Raw genomic sequence first — 10,762 nt, 5'->3', positions numbered from 1 at the left:
GCTTCCTCCGCTCGCGCCCCGACTGTGGCTGAGGCTGTGTGGCCGGCGGCGGCGGCTCCAGATGGCAGCACGGCCCCGCCCGGCCCCACGGGCGGCCCCCGCCCCACGGGAGCGGGCGGGAGCCAGCGGGGGAACCCTACCCGGACCGGACCCCGACTCTGACCGGCACCGGGAGCCGGGCTTCGGTCAGGGCAGGAATGCACGCCTCGGAACTAGCCCTGGTGCTGAAATACCCGGCGGAGGCTGGGGTCGGAGCCTCTAGAGCCTGCCTCCCTATCAGTCTCTTCCCATTTCTGGTTTACCTGGGTCTCCAAAAAGAAGTTACATTTGTTCTTAGTCCCAGCAACAACTGTGTGACCTTGGGCAAGTTTCTCAGTATCCCTGGGCAATGACAGCCCCTACTTGGGAGATCTGTAAGATCTCCAGCAATCTAAGAATAGGAAAATAAATCCATGGTAGCTGTTGAAGAACCTGCTCATGCTTTTGAAGACTTTTTGTGTTTACCAGCATGGGGGCTTGAACTCGGGACCCTGATCCTCAGTCTTTTCTGCTTAAGGCTGACTGCTCTACCACTTGAGCCACATCTCTCTTTCTGGCTTTTTGACAGTTAGCTGGAGATGTCTGAGTTATTCGTTTGCCCTGGCTGGCTTCAACTCTCAGCCTTCTGAGACTAGGATTACAGGCATGAGCCACCAGGGCTCAGCCTCCTCTGAAGCCTTTGACATCCACTATGCAGTGTGCTCACACTGCAGTACGAAGGCTTCTGGCCCTTTCCTCCACATGTGCACCAACTAGTGCTTCCCAAATCCAGAGGCCAGGCCCTCCACCACAGGGAGAGCAGGGGCTGCAGGCTCCTACACGAGGTCCATGCTGCCTCAGACATTGTTAGAGATGAAGTTTCTTAATCTGAGCAAATGAAGATCCCAGGTGGCCCTGGAATCACAGCCATAGGTGATGAGGGCCCACTGAGTTTGGGGACCCTTCTCCCACTTTGGCTTCAGGCATCCATGGCCACCTTCAAGTGTTGAAGGACAAAGCTGACTCTAATGACTTTCCTATTCCAGGTCTCTCCTATCCCCCCTATAAAAAACAAAAACCAAATTACCACTCATACAACACAAAGACATAGTTCCAAATGGCTACAAAGAGTAACCAAATGAGAAAGCAGAGGAATGGCTGTTCCAAAAAACCTTGACTTTATTTTGTGATTGGTGTCAAGTCACCTCATTCTCAGTGCAGATAACCCCTCCTTCCCAGGAAATAAGAATCGAGATTGGGCTCCTTTGTGATATCAGGGCCGCTACAGGACCCCAGGGAAATCCAACACAGTTCTGAGTTGATGGACTTCTGCAGAGTGGGGTAGGTAAGAGGCAGTGACAAGGGGCAGCGGTTACCAGTCAGGAGGCTGGGGGTTAGAAAACCCTGTCCTTGGCCCTGCTCAGCTTTGGGGCTGCCATGTGCATGGTGAACGGGGATGTGAGACTCGCCCCGGAACTCCAAGTACCCCTTGGCCAGGCATGGCTTTGATTCCACTAAGGCTCAGCTGAGAGAGGAGCAGGAAACTTTGGGCTGGCTGCTTCACAAAGTGGTGGTGCTGGTGCCCCGGAGCCCAACACCGCGGACAAACTGTTCCAGCAGACCCCCAATGGCACCAGAGGGACTGGGTGCTGCTGCCCGGAGCCCCACGGTGCGGCTGTAGGCAGCCAGGAAGGCTGAGCGCACCTCCTGCAGCCGCGCCTCACGATCACTCAGGGCTGCAAGCCTATGGGAAAGGGGGAAGAGAATGAATGCTTCACACCGGGTAGGATCCAACACCCCCCCTCACACCACAGAATCTAGCCAGCATCTATCCTCTGGTCAGATAGTCTAGATATTTGGCCCTGGGCTCCTCTTTCCACCTAAGAGCAATAACTTTTTTTGTCTTTCCTGAGCTTGAACTCAGGTCCTGGGCATTGTCCCTGAGCTTTTTGCTCAAGGATAGTGCCATTCCCAGTTTTTTGGTGGCTAATTGGAAAGAAGAGTGTCACAAACTTTTCTGCTCAGGCTGGCTTTGGACCACGATCCTCAGATCTCAGCCTCCAAAGTAGTTAGGATTACAGGCTTGAGCCACCAGTGCGCAGCATTTTTTTTTTTTTTTTTTTTGGTGCCAGTCCTGGGGCTTGAACTCAGTACTTGGGCATTGTCCCTGAGTTTCTTTTGCTTAAGGCTAGGGCTCTTCCACTTGAGTCACAGCTTACTTCCTTTTTTCCCCCTGTGTTGAACCTTGATCCTCCTCGCAGCCTCCCGAGTAGCTAGGACTAGAGGCATGAGCCTCTGGTACCCAGAACAGTAACTTTAAGGGAGCACTGACCTGAACTTTCTGTTGTGAAAATGTCTATCCCTGTGGTGGTCGGGGAGGAGAGAAGCAACTGTTGTTCGTTTTCATACTTTAGGAAGAACAAGCTAAGGTAAGCCCCCCACCCCCATACCTTTTAGTAAGGAAACCCCCCATCGGGCAGCAGGCCTCAGCCACTAGAAGCCTCAGCCTTCTTGAAGCTGGGACCTGATACTACTTGGGAGGAAGCTCTGGCCCTGCAGAGACCAGGTCTCTTGGTGGAAACCACCAGGCTTAGCTAGCTACACCTGTCCCTGACTGCTGGTAAGATGAAGACGATTGTTTTTCCAGGTGACGTGTGCTGATACTTTCTCCTTCCCTGGCCTTTCTGAACACTGACAGAAGTTTCTCTTCTCTCTTTATCTGGCATTACAGCCTCCATATGAGGCTGGCTAATATCAAGTCTTTGATTAAAAAAAAAAAAGGGCCAAAGCTGGGCCATGCTTATAATCCTAGCTACTCAAGAGGCTGAGCTCTGAGGATCAAGGTTCAAAGCCACCCAGACAAGAAAGTTGTGCGACTTATCTTCAATTAACCACCAGAAAACAGGAAGTGGCATTTGAGCCAAAAAGCTAAAGAATGTTGCCTAGGCCTTGAGTTCAGGCCCCAAGACTGGAACTAAATTAAAAAAAATATATATTTTTTTAATTAAATAAGGCCCAAGTTACCAGCTCCACCCACTGTGGACAGGTCGGGTCTTGCAAGCTGTCCCTCCACAGTCTCTACTGGAGAGTCCTCCCAGGGCTGTGGGAAGCACCCCTAATTCTCATCTACCTTGGCACTGGGACTATTCCTTCCTACCCCTTAAACTATCTCTGGGAATCTGTCAGATACAGCCACATTCCCAAGCCCAGGGTTTAGGGGAACAGATGGAGGTCCGAGGACTGGGCCAAGCCGGAGCCCAGGAAGTACACTGATGGGATTGGTCTGGGAAGCAGAGAGAAGCTGCAGGCTTGGGTGAAGTCAAACAGCTCCTGCAGCAGCACCAAAAATGAGCTTGTGTGGGATTCCTTTGACATGGGAGCGCAACCCTCTGTGTTTGGGGAAAGACACATGGCCCCAGAACTTTACTTTCTATTCCATTTCACATGGTCTGGACACCAGAAGTGTGTCCCTTAGCTTCCAGCCTAAGTGAAGAAATGGAACATATACAGGTCTACACTTGCAATCCTCCTGCCCACCCCTGCCTGCCCCTGGGCTGGAAGCAGAAGAACAGAGGCCAACCTATTCAGAGATAGAAAACTGGAGCCCAGACAGCAGGCAACAGACCTACCGGAGTGCCATTCCCTGTCCAGAGCTGGGCTAAGAGACTTGGAGAAGTCAAGGCTGAGACCATGACTGAGACAGCGGCTGGGCAGAGCAGCTAGGATTGAGACGTTTCCCTGAGACTAAGCTTCACCAAGAACTGATGGGACTCCAACCCACCACCTGGAGGCTTGAGATCACACAGCTGTTCTTGGCCAACTTTCCAGACCTAGATGGTTGCCTTGGGGCTCAGAAGTACAATCTGAGGCCCAATTTGCAGGGCCTGAACTGGGTGACCTGAGGCAGGCACTGCCCACTGTGGTGCTTCAAACAGGGGAGGGTGAAGGGTGGTCGCTGTCTGTGTTGCTGTCATAGATGGCTCTCAGGACATTCTGGCTGAACAGGAAGTTCCTAATGAGAAGTCCAAGTCTTTTTCCCCCCCCTTCTAAAAATCCAAGCTATCTTGCTTCAGATGTAGTGCCTGGCTGCAAGGAGGGTGGTCCAGGCACAGGAGGCTCAAAGACACTTTGGTGACTTCCCAGCCACAAGGTCTGGACCTGTGAACACCACCCTTGATCTCAAGGTCTGGCTGCCCCTGCCTGCCTTCAGCTGGAACCAGAGCCCCTCCTGTCCAACTACAAGGCACCCTGCTTCCTGCCAGCCAGCACGTGTAGGTATGAGTTGGATTCTGGTTGTAGGGGTTGGGGCTCCAGCATTTGAAGCCCTCTAGCCCTCGGTGTGGAGGTGAGAGAAAAGCTCATTTCTGGGTGCATCTGGGAGCAAGCCCTGTTTCCTATCACTGGAGGGAGCCCTGTCTGACATCTGTATAGCAGCACACAAGCAGGGGGCAGGGTCAGTGGCTCACATCATTTCTAAGTCCTCTAAGATATGGCAGTCCAGTTGTGGAGCCTCGGAGGAAGGATTTTGCAATCATGCAATCTAGAATTGTTATCTGATTCTCCCTGCTGCTCAAAGGCAAAAGTGGCACACAAGGTAAGTGTGTGAGGGTGCAAGAAAGTGACCGTTGGCTCTGCTCAGAAGTACAGACCAGGACTGAGCACCACTCTGGCCATGGCCTCCAACATACACACCCACCTTCCTACCTCACTGTTCTGCTTTCAAAGGATTCTCATGTCAGGCAAAGCCTTGTACAGAAATAGAATCTTCTATAGTTACAGTCCAGCCAGCTTTCCCTCAGGGCACACCTGACATACTGTGGATGGTTTTGGAGGCTGGGAAGAGTCAACATGAACCCTAATGCACTTCCTCAGCCGCCCATAGCCTCCCTGGCGCCATGGGAAGTCCAGCAAGCTGCAAGCAGGGATCCCAAGCGGTTCCCTGGGGATGGCCTCTGTCGTGTTCCTGACCAGTCCGGCCTGCTCACTGGCTTGTGACAGGAGCAGGGGAGCATCCTGCCTCCTCAAGCAAGACACTTACAGACAACTGTTAGGGAGCTCATCCGGGAAGCTGAAAGGGAGAGAGGAGTCTGTGTGCAGGACAGCCCGTTCCTGAATACTGCCACAGCCCGTTACCATCTGCCAGCTGCCAAAGTCTGTGGAGAGAGAGGATCCGGGCAGGGGATGGTCCACTGATCTGGGGCAGAGAAGAGAGAGAGGGGAGATGATGCATAGTCAGTTATGTGCCTGACAGGGAGGCCTTGGGGGGATACAGTGGCCCTGGGCCATGTCTGCAAGTCAAAAGCCAACCACTTCCTTCACAAGTGCCAACAAAGCTGGGTTAGTAGAGCCTGAGAAAGAAGAGACTGTAAGGTCCACCTGGCTACGAGGACAGTACTTTGTACAGCAGATTACAGAAGCAAAAGAACCAAAGCAAAGCAGGGAGGAAGAGGTGAGTCAGATCCAAAGCCAGAGTAAGACGTGCTCGTCTTGTGGTTGATGTAGCAAGCAAAACCTCAACAGCACCAAGGAGGGAGCAAGGCAGGAGGCTGGGCCCGGGCCCCCCATTCTTTCTGACACGCAGATGTGCAGGGTGGGAAGGGCAGAATGTAGGACCGCTGAGATCTGATCTGAGGGGAGAGAGGACAGGCCCCTTGGGAACTGTGAAGGGTGGTGACCTAGATTGAAGAGTAAGTGGATGGCAGCCCTGAGGTCCCCTTTCCTTTGTAGTGCCTTCCAGGACCCAGAGTTTGTACTCAGAAGTGTCACTCAGCAAACTCATGGGCTATGCCCAGAGGGAAAGGATGAATCAGGCAGGCAACAAGACAGCTTCCTCAAGCCTTTTTCTGATGGAGATCTGGGGGAGGAAGGATGTGCTGGGAATCTACAGCTGCCACCTCCTCCCTCCTCACAGCCAACCCCTCTCCTGTGTCCTGGCAGCAGCCTGGCTTAGTGGAGGTCAGGAAAGGACAGGGAGGAACCAAGCAAAGGGCTTCCATCACCTACTGCAGGTCCCAGTCCCCAGAGTGCATTGTCTGATGTGTGACCCTTTATTCTTTACTCCTCAACATTGGAAGGGGCCCAAGCAGGGCCAGAAACAGCACAAATTGCCAATGGGGCCTGGGAAACAGAGCAAAACACTCACTGACCCTGGCCTACCCAGCTGCCTGGCAAGGAGACCTCCTATGGTACCCCCGACCAGCCATGCAGTTATGGTGATCCTTAACCATCCTGCTGCAGATGGGGAAGTAGCAGCCTAGATGAGTTATGACGCTTGAGGCCCAACAGCCAATGAGCGGGAGAGATTGGTAAACCCAAGTCTGATTGCAGATTTGTCCTGAAACAAACCACCTTGAGACAACGGAGAACAGATGGATTTTTACGTTAAAGCTGTGCTGAACTGGAACCCCTGTGACATACAGACTCACCACATTCATCACTGTCCTACGCTCTACAAGGTCTGTGATGGCACCATTAGGGTTGAGAACAGGACATGGTCTGCTACCTGACAGAAACCTCTAGGGTCTGACAGAGCAGGGCTTCCTTGTTTCTAGATGGAGAAACTTGGCTGGGCTCAGGCAGTCTGTAAATCAAAGAGACAGCTTCCCAGGAGAAGCCTGCCCTGGGCTTCTTCCAGGCCACACTGGGCTCTGAGCCAGCCCAACCCCCCTAGAGGCAGAGACTGGCTCCTCAGTCTCTCCTGTGGCTCGCACTATAGAGAACAGGAAACAGTCTCTAATGACCAGTGCTGAGGGACTGAAAGTTGGGAAGGTGAAAGCAAGAAACATGATGACACTCCCTCCAACCAAGGAAGTAATGTGGATGGAATACGGAGCCTCACAGTTGCAGGCATGTATAGTATCACTTGAGCTACACATTCTCCAACCCTTTTGCTTTTGAGAGAGCCTTGCTAAATTTGTCCAGGCTGGCCTTAACCTTAAAATTCTCCTGCTGCCACTGTCTGAGTTGCTGGGATTACAGACATGTGCCATCACACTTGGCTTGGGAATTTTTTGTTTTGTTTTGTTTTGTTTTTCAGTCGTGGGGCTGGACTCTGGGCCTGGGCGCTATCCCTCAGCTCTTCAGCTCAAGGCTAGCACTTGAGCCACAGCACCACTTCTGGCTTTTTCTGTGCTGCTGAGGAATCAAACCCAGAGCCTCATGCATGCGAGGCAAGCACTCTACCACTGAGCCACCTTCCCAGCCCCGCCCTTGGGAAATTTCTTATGTCCCTAACCATACCTGACTCTTAAGGCAATCCAAGGATAACCCTGCCTTTAGCAAAGCCACCGACAACAGAGAGTTCCACAGACAACAGAGAGAGTTCTAGCCTAGCTCCCTTCAAGGATTCCTGGTCACCTATGTTGAAACTTCCCTTTGCTTCCCCAGGGTCCAAGCAAGAAGCACACCCAAGGCAGCAGAGGGTGGCTGTTAGGTTAAGCAGCACAGGGGGCAGTAGAAGGTATGTGATCCTACAGGCCAGAAACAGCTCTCAGTAGGCAGCCATCTTGGATGGTCCTTGACATTTTTCAAGGATAAACACAAGTTTCAAATGAATCTTCCTGTTGGAGGTTTTGTCAATGAACAGGTAGCAAGTGACCAGTTCCCACATTTGAGAATAAGAAGCATGCTTTAATAAGCAGGGTTTCAGAAATAGTGGACTGGATTAGCGGGTTCAAGGGCCACCTAGAGACACAGGAAAGAGGGACCTACATCTACACTGGTGTTTTATGCCAGTTCTACAGCTTGAACTCAGGGCCTGGGTGCTATTCTTGAGCTTTTTTGCTCAAGGCCAGTGTTCTACTACTTGAGCCACAGCACTACTTTTGGCTTTTTGGTGGTTAATTGGATGTAAGAGCCTCATAGAGTTTCCTGTCCAAGCTGGCTTCAAACTGAGATCCTCAGATCTCAGCCTCCTAAGTAGCTATGATTACAGGCATGTGTGACTCCTGGCTGTGAAATATTCAGCCACGTATACAGGTTCACATGAGTTGCTTAGTAAGATCACAGAGGCTTTCTGCCTGTGCTCCTACAATGTGCTCTGCCCTCCACTGCTCTACCACTCTGGACTAGTAGGAATATGACCAAATTACCCTCAAACTACAACACCAACAAAGCTACAGAGGTCATTTGCCCACATCTTGGAGCCTGGAACCTCTGTGCAGGAGGGTAGATTCTCAGCGACATTGCACTCCTTGAGGACACAGCCCAGGCCCTGCTCAGAGGCCTAAAATTCTCACTCTTCCTGCTCCTGCCGGGTGCCTTAAGGACAGACCCAGAGCACAGGTCTTCTAGACAGTCCTTTCTGGATACAAGCAGAGCGGCTTGAACACAGGCAAGAATAGATGGCTGTGGGTGGGATGCTAGATCTGGCCTTTTACCAGGTGCCAGTGCCCTCAAGTGTCCCATAGGTCTGCAGAGAAATGACTGAGAAAGGTCCTTGAATCACAGCTCTAGCTTACAAACCTATGTGCTAGGTACTTCATTATCACATTTCAATCCAAACCCAGAATCAATGTTCTCACTTGGAAAAATTGGGATGAAAGGAAGCTAAGCTCAGGTTAGTGATTTTTTTTTTTTTTTCCTAAGTCACAGTGAGGAAGGGCAAAGCTGAGTGAAATGAAGTCTGGTCAAGGCCCATCCTAGCCAATGTACAAAGCTTTTCCTTTTTAACAAGGGGTGAAGACAAGAAGGGCTGGTTCGTAGATGGACATATATATTCTCTAACCAAAGTAGAGCATGAAGCTTTCTAACAGTGATCTCTAGGCTTGAGAAAGGAAGCCAGATGTTGTCCCAGAAGCTGCCGACAGCAGTTTGGCCACAATGAAGGAAGTTGGCCAGGTGATCAAACTGGCACGTGGAAGGAGGTAGGAGAAAAAGACCACAGAGAAATGGAGTTGGAAGCTGGATCAGGCTATACCTCAAGGCTGCATTTCCACTGGACTCTTCCATATCTTTCTCTTAAACAATGTTGAACTAGTTTTGGATGCGTTTTCTGGTACTTTCATTTGAAAGTATATCAACCAACCAGTCTGCAGTAGAATTGAAAATACAAAGGTAAAATGGGACTCTGCAGTTGTCTCTCTTAGGTCTCTGATTACACAGACCAGAAAGTGGAGACAAAATTCATCAAGTAACATGTACAAAGTCATGAAAGGAATTAGTACTGAGTGAAATTAGGGTTTTAGGGGGGTCTGCATGTCACCAAATCTAAACTAATCCTTCCAGAACCAATCAGCCCACCCAAGGATGCTTCTCAAAGATGGCCCATACAAGTCCTGAGTGAACAGCACTAGGACTGAGCGTGCACATCATCCTCTGAGGACTTCTGTCCTCCTACAGCAGTTCTTTTTTGGCTTCAAGCTTCCTATGTTGCCAGCTGCTTCTCAACAAGCCTGGAGCCGGGGCCCCAGGAAGGAACAATCAGATATGGGATAGGTACTGTGTGTTGCAGAGAGAAGTCTGGCTTCTCTGCCTCATAAAGACTGTCTGGGGGCCAGGCACTGGTGGCTCAAGCTGGTACTAATCCTGAGATCTGAGGAATATTGGTTCAAAGCCAGCTGGGGTAGCAAAGTCCATGAGACTCTTACCCCCAATTAAACACAAAAAGTCAGCAGTGGAGCTCAAGTGGCAGAGCACTGGCCTTGAGCAGAAAAGCTCAGCAACAGTGCCCAGGCCTAGAGATTAAGTTCCAGGAATGAGGTGTGGGAGGGGGGGAGATGAGGGGAGGGAGAAAGACAGCCTGGGACAGAACTCCCTGCTTTTAATGAGGCAGTTAGCAAGTGGCAGTGGCTGGGTGAGCAGCTAACTGAGCAGAGGAAGTTGGTTCCTGTATTGCTACTTAGCTATTCAACCGGGCTGCTGGTCAGCCTCAGACAAGTTCATCTGCTCTGCAGGCAGCCTGGCTTCAAACTGAGCTCAGTGGTGGCAGCATCCTCCTTGGGTACGGATGATGCTGTGCAAGCAATCCCGTTTTCCCTAGATATCTGACTCCAGAGCAGAGACCAAGGCCCCGCTGAGCTGGGGCAGAGTGACTTCCTAGTCAGAGCTGGGGGAGCTGCTCTTGGCTCAGAGTACTCGCCAGCCCTGTAGATGATGTTTTAGCAGTGGTGAAAGGTATTAAAAAGCCACGTGTCCTTCTTGTGAGGGATGTGGAACTGGGACTCTACAGAACTTCCCTCCCAACCTGGCAACACCTCACAGGGTCTGCACAAGGGAGTCCAGCTTCAAGAGAGGCTGGGGCCTGTGGAGCATATAAAACCCAGAACACAAAGGCTGGGAGGAACGTATGGCTGGCCCAGGTAGCTTTCCCAAGGGACTGATTTCTGTACAGTTCTTCCTGCCACATTAAAGACCTGATTGGCTACTGTTACCTAACAGGCAGAGCTGCTAATGGCTGGATCCCTCAGGAACTTTAAGATAAAAGAGACTAAATTAATTTGAATGTTAATAGAAATACATAATTAGACTGCTCCAAATCAGAATAATCTAATCTTTCAAAACCTCTGGCAAACAAATCACATTCAGTAGAATCTGGTTGGCCAGACTCTAGGCAGGCACTCCTAGAATAGAGCAGAACCACCAAACATCTCACATCAAGGCCCATGCCTTATCTTCAAGGTGCCTATTTAGGTCCTGCTATGCCAGACTCTACCTAGCCCTAGGTGCAGGGCTTTGAGCTTAGATGGAGCCCCTAACTCTCCAGTCTCACAAGGAGGTGCCTTGGTGTTCATACTGGATCAACAAC

The 10,762-nt window shown here is 51.0% G+C and overlaps 1 protein-coding gene across 5 annotated transcripts in view; it reads right to left on the bottom strand.

Annotated features, from left to right (window-relative positions):
- Positions 1 to 1,179: 1,179 nt before the first annotated feature.
- The window catches only part of LOC138824782 (phosphatidylinositol-3,5-bisphosphate 3-phosphatase MTMR14), a 48,966-nt gene continuing 39,383 nt past the window's right edge, over positions 1,180 to 10,762 (bottom strand). For 2 of the 5 annotated variants that reach the window (XM_070019040.1, XM_070019041.1), the window contains 2 exons: positions 5,057 to 5,212; positions 1,180 to 1,762 (listed from right to left, as the gene is read on the bottom strand). In XM_070019040.1, the coding sequence (XP_069875141.1) occupies positions 1,579 to 1,762; positions 5,057 to 5,212 (340 nt within the window). In that variant the 3' untranslated portion in view covers positions 1,180 to 1,578. The remainder of the gene's footprint in view (positions 1,763 to 5,056; positions 5,213 to 10,762) is intronic. The other 3 variants (XM_070019042.1, XM_070019044.1, XM_070019045.1) reach the window with 2 other exon arrangements.

This window comes from Dipodomys merriami, unplaced genomic scaffold, assembly GCF_024711535.1.
Source record: "Dipodomys merriami isolate MVZ:Mamm:240054 unplaced genomic scaffold, mDipMer1.0.p SCAF_13, whole genome shotgun sequence".
Taxonomy (NCBI): Eukaryota; Metazoa; Chordata; class Mammalia; order Rodentia; family Heteromyidae; genus Dipodomys; species Dipodomys merriami.
Note: the sequence above shows the minus strand (reverse complement) of the source record. Positions and strands in the feature narration are given on the sequence as shown.